Here is a 14,652-nt window from a genome sequence, read left to right as displayed (position 1 = left end):
TAAAAAAGACTAACATGAAGAACCGCAAGAACCAGAAGAGTAGAAGCAAATTGCACAGTGCAAAACCACAGCCTACACTTTCCTCATTTGGGGACTTTGAGAATGACGTCTTTGTCCGCCACGTTGCCCTCATCTTGCAGTTGAGCAATGAACAGGCCGCTTTAAAAACACGTGGCTCCATGCCAGCTCCAGGGAAAGCCATTTGGACATCTAATAGCTGCAGACCAGGCCCGCTTAATGTAAGCCTTATTGTGATTACCTGATGTAATGACAGCCAATCCAAATACTGCCTGTAAGCTATTAAAAGGCGAACAAGAGGAACACATTATGTATTGCACTATGTCAGCCTGATGGGGTCTGAACAATGCAACATGAAAAACGTTTCCACGCTGTTGTTGTAACTCCTCGGGGAACTGATTGGGGCAGTTATACATCCTGAACCTTTGAAGGCTGTAAATAGGCCTCAAAGCTCTAAAACGTAAACACAGATAAAAGACTAGAAACATATATTCAGATTTAACTGTTGATAGTAGCATTGCCACTTAAAATGTCTGTCTCAAACATAGACTGTATGTAAGAAGCAGTGGTTGTAGCTTCTGGTTTAATAGTGAGCCCAATGCATAAGTGCTTTAAATCAGCATTCTTTCTAATAGCCAGCAGGGGGCGACTCGACTGGTTTTAAAAGGATGTCCGATTGTATGAAACCAGATGAGAAAAGTATCAATATTTCTCTCTTGATTTAACATTTTCTTAATGCTCTGACTTCCAAAGATTGAGCCACAGCCTCTAGTTGACCTTAAGTGCCCCGCTGGTTGTCTGTGTGAGGTCATTTAAAAGAAACACTTAATTTTTCAATAATACAATATACAATTTGCATTTCTTTTGTTACTTAACACATTAGTATGTGTACATGGATGGATTATTTATTTGCACTACACTGCATTAGCCCCACTTTCACATAAAAAACGGGCTGCAGGGCGGTGCAGTGGTTAGCACTGTCCCCTCACAGCTAGAAGGTTCCTAGTTCGAATCCCGGTTCAGATGTAGTGGGCCTTTCTGTATGGATTTGCATGGGTTCCCTCCGGGTACTCCGGCTTCCTCCCACAGTCCAAAGACGTTAGGTTCACTGGTGACTCTAAATTGCCCGTAGGTGTGAGCGTGAGTGTGAAAGGTTGTCTGTCTCTATGTGTCAGCCCTGTGATTGACTGGCGATCAGTCCAGGTTGTACCCCGCCTCTCGCCCAATGACAGCTGGGATAGGTTCCCCACGACCCTGAACAGGATAAGCGGTATAGATAATGAATGGATAGATGGATGAAATAAAGATATATTGGGAAATACTTTATCTATTCTCAAGAGTTGATCAGAGTGTGATTAAAGGTTAAGGTGTGCCCCAGTATATTTTTAATGATAACAAACTGGGCTGCCACATTGTAAATTTGGGAATAGCTGTCCTAATGAGTTTATGGTCTCAATATGTAGTTCAAAGTCTTCTTTAATACAGCATGATGTTTGTTTTGTAACCTATGGTCCCATTTAGAGTGAAATTGATGATTAAGAAGGGTATGCTTTAAGGCTTGGCTATCTATGTTGGAAAAAGTGCTTCCACTACAGCCTGGCGACCAGGACACACGTAACAATGCGTTCCTATGACGCCATTTTAGCTCGGTGGTTAAATCGGCGGGCCATGTACAGAGGCCATAGTCCTCCATGCTGCGGCCTGGGTTCAACTCCCACTCTCTGCCCTTTGCCATGTGTCATGCCCCCTTCTTTCTTTCCCCATTTCTAACACTTTCAGCTGTCCTCTCACCAAAAAAGCAATAGGTGTACCCTGTTCTCCAAATATGGCCATTTCTGATCCCTCCCCCCAGAAAAAAAACAAGACGGGGTTAGCAAAAACTCACGAATGACGTCTCCACTTCTTTTAAACCTAAACTCATGTCAGTTAAATTACAGGAAAGGTAAAATAGCTAACTTTGTCATACTTCACATATCTGCAAAACTACAGCTTGAACGGTCAATTAGTTCCAGATCAGGAACTCTTACTATTTACCATATGTTTTGGAGGTTATTACTGCAAACAGGCAGAACTGATCATGTCGGTGAGTTTGAATGACGCTGACATATTTGACAGAAATTGCCTGCAAATGTGTTAAACATAATAGACCTATGATTGAGGCCAATTTTTCCCTTTGCTGCGCGCCCATGCACCTGATTTTCCACGCACAGTCCTATTAACTAAATTGCAGCCAATTTAGATCCTAATATGGTATTTGTGTGAGGAAGAAGTTGACACCAGTCCAATACCTGTAAAGTCTCAGACATCAAACATCATTCACCAATTCCACTTGTGTAAACTCTACATTTCAAAGTCAATATTTCATCTCTTGCCTGTTTGTCTTCAGATATAGCCTGTGGCATCCCCTGACCTCCAGACACTTTATAACCCGAATCATTAATCAGGATTTCAGTGACTATCTCATTACAAAAGAAGAGTTGCCAGTGGAGGAGAGCTAATCCTTCGTTTATGCCTCTCTGCTTGCCTCAGGAATGTCTCTTTGGAAAGGCTCAGACTTTTTCGAAGCACTTTATTTTCCTGGAGGCTTTCCCTACAACTTGGCTCACTTGCTACAGAACCGGATCTTTGCATTTATCTAGAATAATTTCCCCTATCATTAATTCCACCCCTCTTGTCTCAGTCTCTCCTGTGAATGCTCACTTTTAAAACCCAAGGTCAGAACTGCTCAGGCTATTACAGCCGGGCCAAACACTTAGTCGAGCAGCAGCTGGTTTCTTGAGGAAAAGCACGCATGACAGCAATCTCGGATCCCATCGGCTATAGCATGATGACGATATAGCCTCTGGGGAAACCGGTGAACATGCTGGGCGTGTAGCTAGCGGTTAGCGATAAACGACTTCCGGTCAAGACTAAGAAACCGTTTGTGATTGATCTTGTGATTTTCTTAAATTAACGGGTCTTACCTCTGCCGAAATTTCAACATCAAGGCAAAATTAAGCTTTGTCAAGTCTGTCCTCAAGAGGACAAGAAAACGACTTTCAAAATGCTCGTTTGTTGAACGGAGGTCGGATCAATCATGATGCATTCGAGGAAGTCGGGAAAATCTGAAAGCTGAACAATTTTCGTGACACAGCGTCAAGGGAATTTATCTCAAGTTCAATTTTAGATCTAGAGCTGATTGTTATCGGAACTTGCTGCAGATGTCTGTTTATATAGATTAATAAGAAACTAAATCGTGGTCAGATCACACTGATGGGACCCAGGATGTCATCACGGTGTATTACGTTCCGCCTGCTTTTGCGCTCCACACGAACTGTTTTATCTGCATATGCTGCAGCCTGCTGATAGGTGATTGGTCAATACTACTCGAACTACAAGCGTATGGAAAGCAGAACACTTACCATCCCTAATCCACGTCCCTGCAATAGAGATTAGTATGACAGAGAGGAGTGTGGAAATAAATGCATCACATTTTGTGCAACCACATATAAATCTGATTCAAAACATGACCACAGTACTTCGTTTTTGTAAGGTTATTTTATTAATGTTGGGTGTGTTTGTTCATGGTTCAGGCTTAAAGGCTATTTCGGTGGTTTTAGATATCAGGGGGAAGGTGAAGGCACCAGGTCATCTAAGGGAAACTTGGAGGGTGAGGGTGTCCCAAATTGCTGATCTAGGGTCAGTTTGGCTGTTCCTCTGTTTAATGATATGTTTAAACACATCTGGACGATAACATAGTTAAACAAGGTTCCAGAAATTACATGAGGCACATTCCCTTTAAGCTTTTAAGCTTTTGTTTTTACACATATTTATGAACGTGGCAATGGCAGTGCATAATTTTCAACAGCACCTCATGTATTTTCTTGTATTCAACGTACATGTTGAGTTTCAGTTTTTCATCAAGTTTCCAAGAGGGCCAGGAACTGAAGCCAAGACAGCATTCAGGGGCAGCTTCACCCCTGAGAGAGTGGAGGTATCCTGTTGCTGAGCAGTGTGAGGGAGGCAGTGTGGCAGAGGAATCATGTGATCACAGTGGGGCCAGAGCGTCCAGTCTTCTCCTGCAGCTGGGAGACCTTCAGGGCGATGTCTACCAGAGGGGCCAGCATCACCTGTACGAGGAAACAAAACATACGACTTCATGTACATGTTATGCTATTCAGATACAGCCTCTAAAATATGTGTTTTTATAGTCTTTAGGAATTAAAATGCTTGTCTGTATACAGAGAGGGTGTTAACGACTCTCGTTGCCATACTGATGACCTACAGAGGCTTATATTTCTAGCTCCCTCCACCAGTCAGAGGAGAACTGAAGAGGCCTTTCGGATGAGAGGTGAATTGTCTTTAAGAACTTCAACCAAGTCCAGTTGCCTGTTGGTTTAAGCTTCGAATTGTCTCTTTGCAGTTGGTTAGCTTGGTTTAGCCCAAAGAGCGCAGGCTGTTGGAAAAAGCTATTGTAGCTTGGTCCAAAGATGATGAAAACCATCCATCAGCATGTGTAAAGCTCACTGATTAACACATGTTGTGTTTTCATCAACAAGCGCCACAATGTTTTAGAAAACATAATATCCGGATGGATGGAGAAACTGTGGTTGTTTAGCATTTTCCATGTTTTTTAAGTTTGTGCCAAGCTAAGCTAAAACAGCTGTGTGCAAAGGTTCACATTTCCCAACCTTCCTGTGTAACTCTTGGCAGGAAATCAATAAAGTTTACTGAAATGATAATGATAATAAAAAATTACCCTCAGTAAAAAGCGTTAGCAAAAAGCTTTATATAAATATTCCAATCTGAAATCAGTTTGACACTTTAACACTCACTTATATGGTTATTAGATCCTTTTGCACTGCTCTGCTCATCATGTTTAAATTTGCACTTCCTCCATACAGTCACTGCTCAATGTTGCAGTGTGTATTTGTATTTCTAATAGCATACGTCTCTTCATTTTCTTCTCTTTACAGGTTTAACATGAGGAGGGGGGCAGGGCAGCAGGTGTTGTTATATGTGAAAGATTTGCCCTGTCATGTGTCTTGCAAGCTACTGGATGCCTCAATTTCCCTCGGGATCAATAAAGTAACAATTAATCATTAAAGGATATGGTCATGGGTTTCCTTTGAGCTGACAGCCTAGCTGAATGTCAAACCTGCAAGCACATCTGACGACTGCCTGGACCCATGAGTTAAATAACTTCTTGTTAAAGTTGTTCTCAATTTTTTAGATTACAATACTGTACAAGAGTTTACACAATAGACTGAGTAGGGCTGTTACTTTTCCCAAAAATCAAGTTTGAATGAATTCAACATGATATGGAATTAGTTCTGAGTTATATCGAACACTTAAATGGAGAGAACGGAAGTGTGTGTGCACGCGTAATGTGAAGTGTCAGGGACCGGAGCAGCAGAAAAGCAGAGAAAAGAGCGATCGGTACTAGCTGTATAAACAACAAAACTAATGTGCAATTTTGGCATAATAAGACTACGACTCCTCAAGACTCGAGCCGTGCACCCCTGTCTTGCTTCCTACGTACTGCTTGAGTATTAAAGTGACGGAGTTATCCCCGAAGCTAGCTACAGCTTCGGCCCTGGAGCAGAACAACAATAAGTCTCCCCTGTGCTTTCTGACTATAGCCAGGCTTGGCTCGTTAGTTTCCACCACTGGTTTGTAGCAGGCAGCGTGTTATCGCCATCAGTTGGCATGCAAGGAACATTTTTGAACTTTTGAGGTATTAATATTTCACCAAGAAGTGAAAGCCACAATACTAACACACACACACAACGTCATTCAGAGAAAGAGCAGAATATTCAGGATTCAGGAAATATGAAATCTTGGCAGTGAGGGGCTTCCTCTTTTCTTCAAAACCTGGCAATAACTCTGAAGTCAACGCTCTTGGTGTGTAAATCAAACCTACCCAAAGCCGGCCAACTGAACCATTAACCCGCCGGTCATTTGTCTGTCAAGTTACGATTCTGAAGCAATGTGTTTCTGCTTATCTGTTCGTTCATGGAGAAGCTGGAGAAGAACTTTAATTTGCTTTTTTTTGGGATCTCATCTCACTTTCTTGTTCGACACCACCTCCCTGTCTGCACCAGTCCAATACGACTTTATGAAGTGTCCTGTTGGAGCTCACACTCCTTATTTTTTCCCCTGTGCTACAGTTCCTTCTCTTCATACTGGCCCTGATAAGCTGCTATAACTCAAGATTTTGCCAAACATCTCCATCATCTGTAACGTTGAATCAAAGCTCTGGAACTCCACCCTCTGCCTGCTGGCTGTGCTGCAGGTTACAGATTGTTCTGGGGCCCATGTGAGCTGGCTGACCTTTGACCTCGGTGGGGTGACAGATTATATTAATATCCTATTCTAAGGCAAATATTATAGAGTGAAGAAGATCTGGTGCTGGTTCCGTAAGTTTTTATTCTCCTATCTGATGACTTCATGTCAGGCCTTTCTCTCACTGGATCTAGCTGGCTGGGATTACTGCTTATCGTCCTGACCTGTGGGTCCTGGTAAATCTTCTGGGGGTCCTTCTCATAGCTGTCTATGTAGAGCCTGATGGTTGCCCCCGCGCTGCCTGTGCCGCTGAGACGGAAAATAATCCTAGAACCGTCGGAGAAGATGATCCTCAGACCCTGAGAGGAGTGAGAGAGAAACAAAAAAGAGACAAAAAAGATTAGGATAGATAAAATGTATGGGCCTGGAAAACATGTGGAGGTAGAATTTATGATGTCGTTTCAGTCAATTTAGAATTAAATATATATTTTTTAAATATGCCAGGATTGCTCCAAATTATTAAGGATTGATAGGAATCTCCATATATCTATATGTTTATAAATCTATACCCATAGGCTGTATAAAAAGATGCATGACATGACAGCTCCCTAAAAGTGAAACCAAACCCTCTCTATCGCCCCCTGCTGACTGGCTGCAGTAAAGGTCATAAAGCCCGCCTCCTCCATGTTAACAGATGGGACATGAGTCAAACTATAAAATCAAAATACACGTCAAATACATTTTTCTCAAACATGGTTTCTGTCATTATAGTTAGTTCTTACCATGCTGATTTATGTCCAAGTGTTAATTTTTATGACACATTTATTTTAAATTAGTGATTTGATGCTGTAAAAATGATGATTGACAGCTCTGCTGACAAATCCGACTCCTGCAGCCGATCTGTTCCAGATAAGCAGAGTGGAGGAGGAATGGCGAGAGGAGATGTAAAACAATCACTACAGTCATTGAAGTTTCTGTGAACGTTAAACTCAGACCAACACAAAGAAGCTCTTCTACTGTTAAACACGCCGGCGTGTGAGATCTTTGCTGTTTTTTTCAGTAGGTGTGTGTGTTTTGGTTAGCTGAAGTGGCTACGGCGGCTCCACACGCCGATCTCTACTGGGCAACTCTGGCTTTAACTGACGTCACCATCACAAGATGGCAGCGCCTATCACTGGGGCTATTTTGGCTTCAATTTTGTACAGTGAGAGCAGATGGTGACGTGTCATTGCTCTATAACAATATCTATATCTATATATCTGTGTATCTGTCAATATCTCTCTTTTTCAAAAGATCAATCGATCAGCAGACAGATAGACATACATATATTTAATTAGTAAACTTGGATTTCTTCATGATTTTGGAAATACAGCTCCGCCCTTTCATTTTAAATTGTGCAGATTCATAGTGTGACTTCTTCCAACAGCTTCCTCCAAACATCTCTCACATTGTTCCAGATTTTCATCCACGTCATGGAAAACATCAGCCGCCAGATGGAAAACAGAGAGAACACTGAGTAAAACATTTAAACTGCTCTTGCTTGCAGCCTCTCACCTGGTTTTTGGACACACTTCCATCCACAGGGTCTGTGTAGGCAAAGTTGTCAGAGACAGCCACCTCGTACGTCTTATCCCCTGATGAGAACTTCTTCCCTACGAAGGCTGGGTCGAACATCGCCGTCTCCAGATCCTTGATCATCTTGTTGGCAGCATCAGAGTCGACCTCCTCATAGTCGTATCTGGAAGTCACGTTAGATGCAAAAGTATAACATAAAACATAACATATAACTTAACCCAGCTTCATGAACTGACTGTCTCCAGGCTTTTGTAGTTTGCAGTTCTCAAATTTACCACTAGAGGGTGCCAGAGAACATTTTAAAGAATGGCAACCCTGCATAATCTGATGCCATCAGAGTATAGGGACCAAAAATACCTGAGAGGCCTTTTTTATTCTAGCTCAAATTTCATACACTACTATATAGTTCTGTATGTATTGTACCTTGTTTTTGTTGTATGTTTTTTAACTGATGGACCTTGAGTCTGACAATAAAGATGAACTGAACCGAACAGGGATCATTTCTGACCTGGTGAAGAAGTTCCTGCCAAACTTCTGCCAGTGATCCTTCATGATATCCTCCACGCTCTGTTTCCTGGTGGCTAAGATTGACAACCATGCAAGCACCGCCCACAAGCCGTCCTTCTCGCGGATATGATCCGAGCCTTAAAGGTCGGCAGGGGGAGGAAAGAGGGGACGAGTGGTTAAGTGAAGGAGGAACATTGTCGTAATTTACTGGACTTCTGCTGTGATAATGGGCTTACCTGTGCCGAAGCTCTCCTCTCCACACAGTGAAAGTTTGCCAGCATCCATCAGGTTACCAAAGAACTTCCAGCCTGTTGGAGTCTCATAGAGCTGCATCTGCAGAGCTTTAGCCACACTGGAGCAGATTTAGAGACACAATAAATCATGTAAGAAAAAGATCTGCAACTGACAGATTTACCAGAAACAGGAACATTTTAGATTTCGTCGTGTGGTTTTTACTTGTCCAAAGCTCCACTGGTGGGCATACTGCGGGCTAATCCTTTCACACCAGTCTTCTGGAAGTAAGGGATGCTGGTGATGTTGGCAGCGATGACGGCCACCGAGTCTGAGGGGTTGACGAAAAAGCCGTGTTTACCTAGAACCATGTTACGGTCCTGAAGGAAAGAAAGGAAATGTGAGATTTAGTTTGTTTCCTGTGAGGTACTAAATGGTTAAATAGAAAGAGGAAATATCCCTGTGAATTATGTTTCGCCACCTGTGTGTTGCCACGCCATTCTTTACGCACATAACAATGAGGAATGTCGTCTTTAAAACAACATACAATGTGGTGACATGAAAGACGCAAATATATGCTTATGGCTGCAAAAACAATGAAGGCTCGAGCTATTATAATTTTATTTTAGCGTGATTATAAAAGGAGCGTGTAAAATAATTGACTTACACCATCACCATCAAAGGCGGCTCCAAAGTCATACTCTCCTCCTTTCATGGCCTTGACCAGGTCAGCAGCGTAGGTCAAGTTGGGATCAGGGTGGTGTCCTCCAAAGTCCTCTGAAGGGACACAGTTGACTGCTGAGTTTGCAGGAGAACCGAGCTCCTCACAGACGATCTTCTTCACATAAGGACCAACCACTGGAAGCAGAGAGAAACTCCATCAATACATAATATCATATTTAAATATATCGTTTTTTGCACTCCTACAAAGAGCCCCACACTGTACAAAAGAGTTATTTGTAGCAATCTCATTTCGTCAAGGCAACCAGTTTCCACCCTCTCGACTGTCCTGTTTCCTACCTCCGTGCATAGCATCCAGGCGGACGTTAATGTGATTGGCTCCAGAGAGAAGCTCCTTCAGTGCAGCAAAGTCAAAGATGCCCCTCAGCATCTCAGCGTAGGCCTCCACAGAGTCCACAATCTCAACTGAGGCGATTAAAGAGGAAACAGCATTATAAGATTAAACACAATTACGATGTCATTTTACAAGTCAAACAACAGCCACAACACTGCAGGTCGCTGGTTTTCATTTTCAATCCTGACAGCAAGGAAACAAACTGTTTCTTTCAGGTGGGATCGGGCTCTGTCTGACGCCGTACCTGTGAAGGGCTTGAAAGTTTCCACTTCAAAAGTCTGTTTGCCGATTTTGGACAGATCTGCCTTCAGCTCCGGGCAGATGTGATACTCCTGCAGGCCTTTGCTGATGTCATATATTTTGTTTGTGATGCCCTCTGGAGCAGGTCCTGGAGACAAAGCAGAAGGCTGTTTAAGACAAGTTATGTGCTAACAAATATACTGTGTGGCAAATACAGAGGAAGCTGTTACGAAAAACAATGACATAGAAGGCAGAGTCCCTTGGGAATGTTGCTCGCAGTTTTTAACAACACATACTGAAAGTTGTATCCAGATCAAAACAGAATCTGTAATACGTGATCTTATCTGATTTAACATCTTTTTAACATCCTATTTTCGTAATCAGATCAGATTACTTTTAAACTACTTTAAAAGTAAAGAAGTAAAGAAGATTACTCGACTGCACAGTGTCGTCTCAACTCACCTCCACTGGAGATGTTGTACTTGATGCCAAAGTCTCCATTGGGGCCTCCGGGGTTATGGCTGGCTGTGAGGATGATGCCCCCCACTGCCTTTATCTTGCGGATCACACAGGAGACTGCTGGGGTGGACATGATGCCATTCTGACCAATCACCAGATTACCAATCTGCAGGAGGGAGCGTAAACACACAAGGACACACAGATTAATGCAGAAATACACATGAAAAGAGAATGTTTGGGACCGCATTTAAAGATGTACAGATTTGGACTTCCTCTCATCATACTCCTTGCTTTGAGTTTTTCATTTGTTGCCATTGACTATGACCTTTAGGACAGCACAAAGCACACCTTATCAACATTACCTTAATTAAAGTAATTTTGGTAGGCTGTTCCTAAGATACTGAGCCACTCTCATGTTTATCCTCGGTAATTCTGTCAATACTACTAATGTCAACAGATCAGAATCATCTGAATGACACCATTGCTTCATATTCATTTAATGTAGTGCTTTTATGAGTGCTGAATTACTTAAAACAGCAAAACTAGCTGTTTTAAAAGTACAGGAACATATTATCAAGAAAGGTAATGTGTTGGTTTAAATGTATATCTTGTTGATTACTTTTTTTCACTTAAGAAATCCAGGATATCTTCTTTAAACATGCAGCAGTTTGCATTAAGTAAACATCTAAACAGAAGTGTGGCTGTCTTTGCAGTTTCCCCACTGCTTCATTTCATAATATTAACCACTTGTGGAGAAACTGCAAGTTATATCAGACATTTGTGCAACAGGCATCACTAAAAAACGCTGCATTTACCAACAGTTTCTTTGCAGTAGCTACACAAGAGACAGACCAGTTGCCAAATTATGAAAGAGAAGGTCACGGAACAGATTGAGTCCAGACAGCAACCGAAAATTCTTCCACATATTCCAATATAAGGAGTATACCTTATGTTAAATTGAACGTGCTACAGATGGGATAAGAGCATACGTTAAATAAAGGCTTTTTATGTTTAATAAAATGCAATGGCACTGAATGTACCATTCATTTATCTCTGCACGGTCTCCCTGATGCAGCGCAGACATATGCAGGGCAACGTGACCAGCTGCACGTAGCACGTCACGCCCCCTGCTTGCCCAAACTCATTGCAGCAGCATCAGAGTGATGGCAGCCAGTGGTATCTCATCAGCGTATTATGAAACAACAGCACGTTAAAATGCTAAAATGCTTCCTTTTACAGATACAAGCAAACCTGTTTTTATGCTCTTTGGTGTGATTGTGCAAGACGAATCTTGTCACTGGTTTAAATCTCTCGCGGAAGCAAAGAAGGTACCGTTTGGGACCAGCATGTTGCATTAAATGTCAAAGGTAACCAGTATGATATCCAAGTGGCCTCCTTCATGCACTTCATCCAAAATATCATCGGAGACAGTGCAGTAAAACCTTGACAGTTATCGTTTTAACATGCAGTGGAGGGTCCAGTAAATGCTCTGGGCCTTATAATAAACAAACAGTTTTAAAAAGCAGCTTAATCAAAAGCTCGTTGCATGGTCAGAGGAATATGGGAAATGATGCAAGAGCAGCTTAATAAGACTTTCACAGCAATGCATCAGATACATTAACAACTGACTACATTTGAACCCTCAAACAAAACACTGACTATGGCAAACGTAAGCCTCACGTGTCCGCATAATTAAACGCTCATCTTACAATTCATGGCATGTATTTATTACATAAGTGACATTACGTACTTGCGTCATTTCATTACAAACAGCCACAAGTTAACGTTACAGTTAGTAATAAGCCACCCAGCCTCTCCTGTAAGCTGACCGAGTAACTGCATTGCTTATTATAAGCTTGATTTTGCAAATATATCTAGTATAAACTCTTCTAAATAGATGCTGCATTCACGTGCTCATTGGATGCTCGGAGTTTCTAAGTTCACAAGTCGTTCTTCCAACTTCGGTGTGTTCACAAACTTTAAACCGTCATATGGAACCACCATTGACGCAATAAAGAGATCTATTATATTTTATCGTTCAGAACTGAACTAGGTAAGTCAACGTGGGCAGCAAGGTGCGGTTAACACATTATTCAGAGGCCAAAAAGTTTGGTAGTACGTGAATTAAAAGTGTTTGATCATTTTCCTCTGCAACATGACATTTATTTTATAAATTCGGCAAATCGGTTACCAGTCTTTGTCCCTCTAACCCTTCAACCCGAGAGAGGCTTCAAGTTACGAGTTCATATCCGGAGCATCATTTTTCCGACTGTTAAAACGGCAAGTGAATGTATGGAGAACTCCCTATGAGTACGGAGTAGTGAATGAAAGACATAACCATCTTCTACAACCCTGGTGTTACAAACGTAACTAAAGACTAAAGTTGATCAAACTTGTCAGCTAACGTGACGTTATTTTGCTAGCTGATATGATAAACAGTCTATAAGGCAATAGGTGTTTTCTTAGCTAACCTAGCTAGCTTACTCAGCTAACGTTACACTCACTAGAGGGGGGCAACAAACAGTATGTCTCTTTCAAACTGACCCCGTTGGCAGCAGCGATCTGGACGATCAACTGAATCGCGTCTTTCATGAAGAACCTGCCGTCACCTCCAACCACCACAGTGGCAGCCTGGCGCTCGGCTGGCTCAATGACAGAGATAATGCTCTGGATGAAGTTTTCCGCATAGTGCTGGTTCTGTTGGAACACCGTCACCCTCTTCCTCAGGCCGCTCGTACCGGGCTTCTGGTCCGTGTACGGCTTGGTCTTCACTGTTGTTATTTTCACCATTTTTGACACCCAGTGAGTACCTATGGTCGCCCTGTGTGATCCGCAGTCTGCAGCAGGCGACTGCAGTGTCAAAGCAGCCGCACGTATACACCGGACAACTCCCCCCTCATAGATCCGCCTTCTCGGTTTAAAGGGCAAGTAAGGAGCATTGAGGATTTCCTAATACTCAACAACATAAAGGATAAAAAAAAAAAATTAATTTATTAATAATATTTTATGGAGCACAGGGCCATAGAAACGATCTTATAAGTACGGAAGTACCTGTGTGAAAGCCCTTACATGCATCCATACATTTTATTTACACGTTTTTCCGTGATAGAGAAAAATATGACAACTGGAAAACAACTGAAATGAACTTATCACAAGAAAACAAGCTTTGTTATCTCGAGTTAATGAGCCAAATTAATCAGTTATAATGGGAAAACCAGCTTTGTTTTCTTGAGATGGTGAGAAAATAAGTCGAGATCTCGAGAAAATGACCAGAAATAACTCTAATCTATCTCTATCTAACTCTAAATCTAGGGAAAACGGAGTAAATAAAATGTATGGATGCATGTCCGCTAAGGGCTTCCGTACACCTACAAATCCCCACCACCTGTATAAAATGTTTGTTGTCTATATTTGACAAGACATAGTAGAGAAATGAGGAAATAAGGGGAGAGGGTGAGTTATGCCTTGAAAAAAAAAAAGCCAACTTATTTTCAAAGGGAAGGTCAATGGGGCAGTAGGGTGTGACTCCTCTGGTTGTAAAGGAAGTCCAGCTGTATGGAATCAATTTAAATATTTAAAAATTTGTTCTGTTTAGATTAAAATGGTCTATAAAGTAAGATACACCCTGGGTGTGGCTACCTTTGATTAACATGCCACTACAACAACAACTAGTCTGCCAAGACAGAGACATAACAATGAGTATCTACGTCGTCCAAATTTGGTCACTTCTGGCTCCAAAAAGAAAAAAAAAGAACAAATGCCCAATGGAACCATTGCTTATGTGATTGTAGTGAAAACAAAATTGAAACAAAGTGAGTCACAAAAGTGGAAAATTATATTGCAATGCAGCCCTGCTTGAGTGTAAGGGTGAAATTTTGCAGGGCGAATATTGTGAAACCGTCCACTCCAGGTCTCTGCTGTTTGCCTGTTGCATCACCAGTGTGTTTGTTCATCATGAGCAGAACAAAGTTTAACGTCAGACCTGCCATCATGATAGAGGGGTGTGTGTGTGTGTGTGGAGGTTGTTTTTTAGCGAGGATATATGGCCGTATGTTTTTAATATGTGTATGCAAATATTTGTATCTTTTAATAGCCTTAAGAGCAGAACAAATACACACCAGGGGCAAAGTCGATTTACGTAAGCTATACCAACTGATTGCATGACTTAAACCTAGAACTTAGCGACTTGAATGAATCCCTTTCCAGCTGATTTATCTGGAAATTAATTACATATCACACATTTATTGTAATTTGTAAAAATGTAATCAAATCATGTTACTTAA

At 41.7% G+C, this 14,652-nt stretch overlaps 1 protein-coding gene across 1 annotated transcript; it reads right to left on the bottom strand.

The window, feature by feature from the left end:
• Positions 1-3,540: 3,540 nt before the first annotated feature.
• On the bottom strand, positions 3,541-13,227 carry pgm1 (phosphoglucomutase 1). The gene is made up of 11 exons (XM_069679826.1): positions 12,914-13,227; positions 10,373-10,535; positions 9,915-10,058; positions 9,616-9,741; positions 9,263-9,453; positions 8,821-8,975; positions 8,601-8,716; positions 8,366-8,501; positions 7,837-8,020; positions 6,507-6,641; positions 3,541-4,127 (listed from the first exon to the last, which is right to left on the bottom strand). Exons 1-11 carry the CDS (start codon positions 13,157-13,159, stop codon positions 4,038-4,040), a joined length of 1,686 nt encoding a protein of 561 aa, XP_069535927.1. The 5' UTR covers positions 13,160-13,227; the 3' UTR covers positions 3,541-4,037.
• Between the last annotated feature and the right edge of the window lie 1,425 nt (positions 13,228-14,652).

Source organism: Semicossyphus pulcher, unplaced genomic scaffold (assembly GCF_022749685.1).
Source record: "Semicossyphus pulcher isolate SPU_LCO1_2020_fin unplaced genomic scaffold, fSemPul1.0.p SCAF_4, whole genome shotgun sequence".
Lineage (NCBI taxonomy): Eukaryota > Metazoa > Chordata > Actinopteri > Labriformes > Labridae > Semicossyphus > Semicossyphus pulcher.
Note: the sequence above shows the minus strand (reverse complement) of the source record. Positions and strands in the feature narration are given on the sequence as shown.

Bases quoted from the DNA above. Each gene is read 5' to 3' on its own strand.
- pgm1 (XM_069679826.1), bottom strand. From the start codon at position 13,159: ATGGTGAAAATAACAACAGTGAAGACCAAGCCGTACACGGACCAGAAG. The intron at 9,742-9,914 runs GTACGGCGTCAG...TAATCGCCTCAG, and splicing joins AACTTTCAAGCCCTTCACAG to TTGAGATTGTGGACTCTGTG. The intron at 4,128-6,506 runs GTCAGGACGATA...TTCCTCGTACAG, and splicing joins AGATTTACCAGGACCCACAG to GTGATGCTGGCCCCTCTGGT.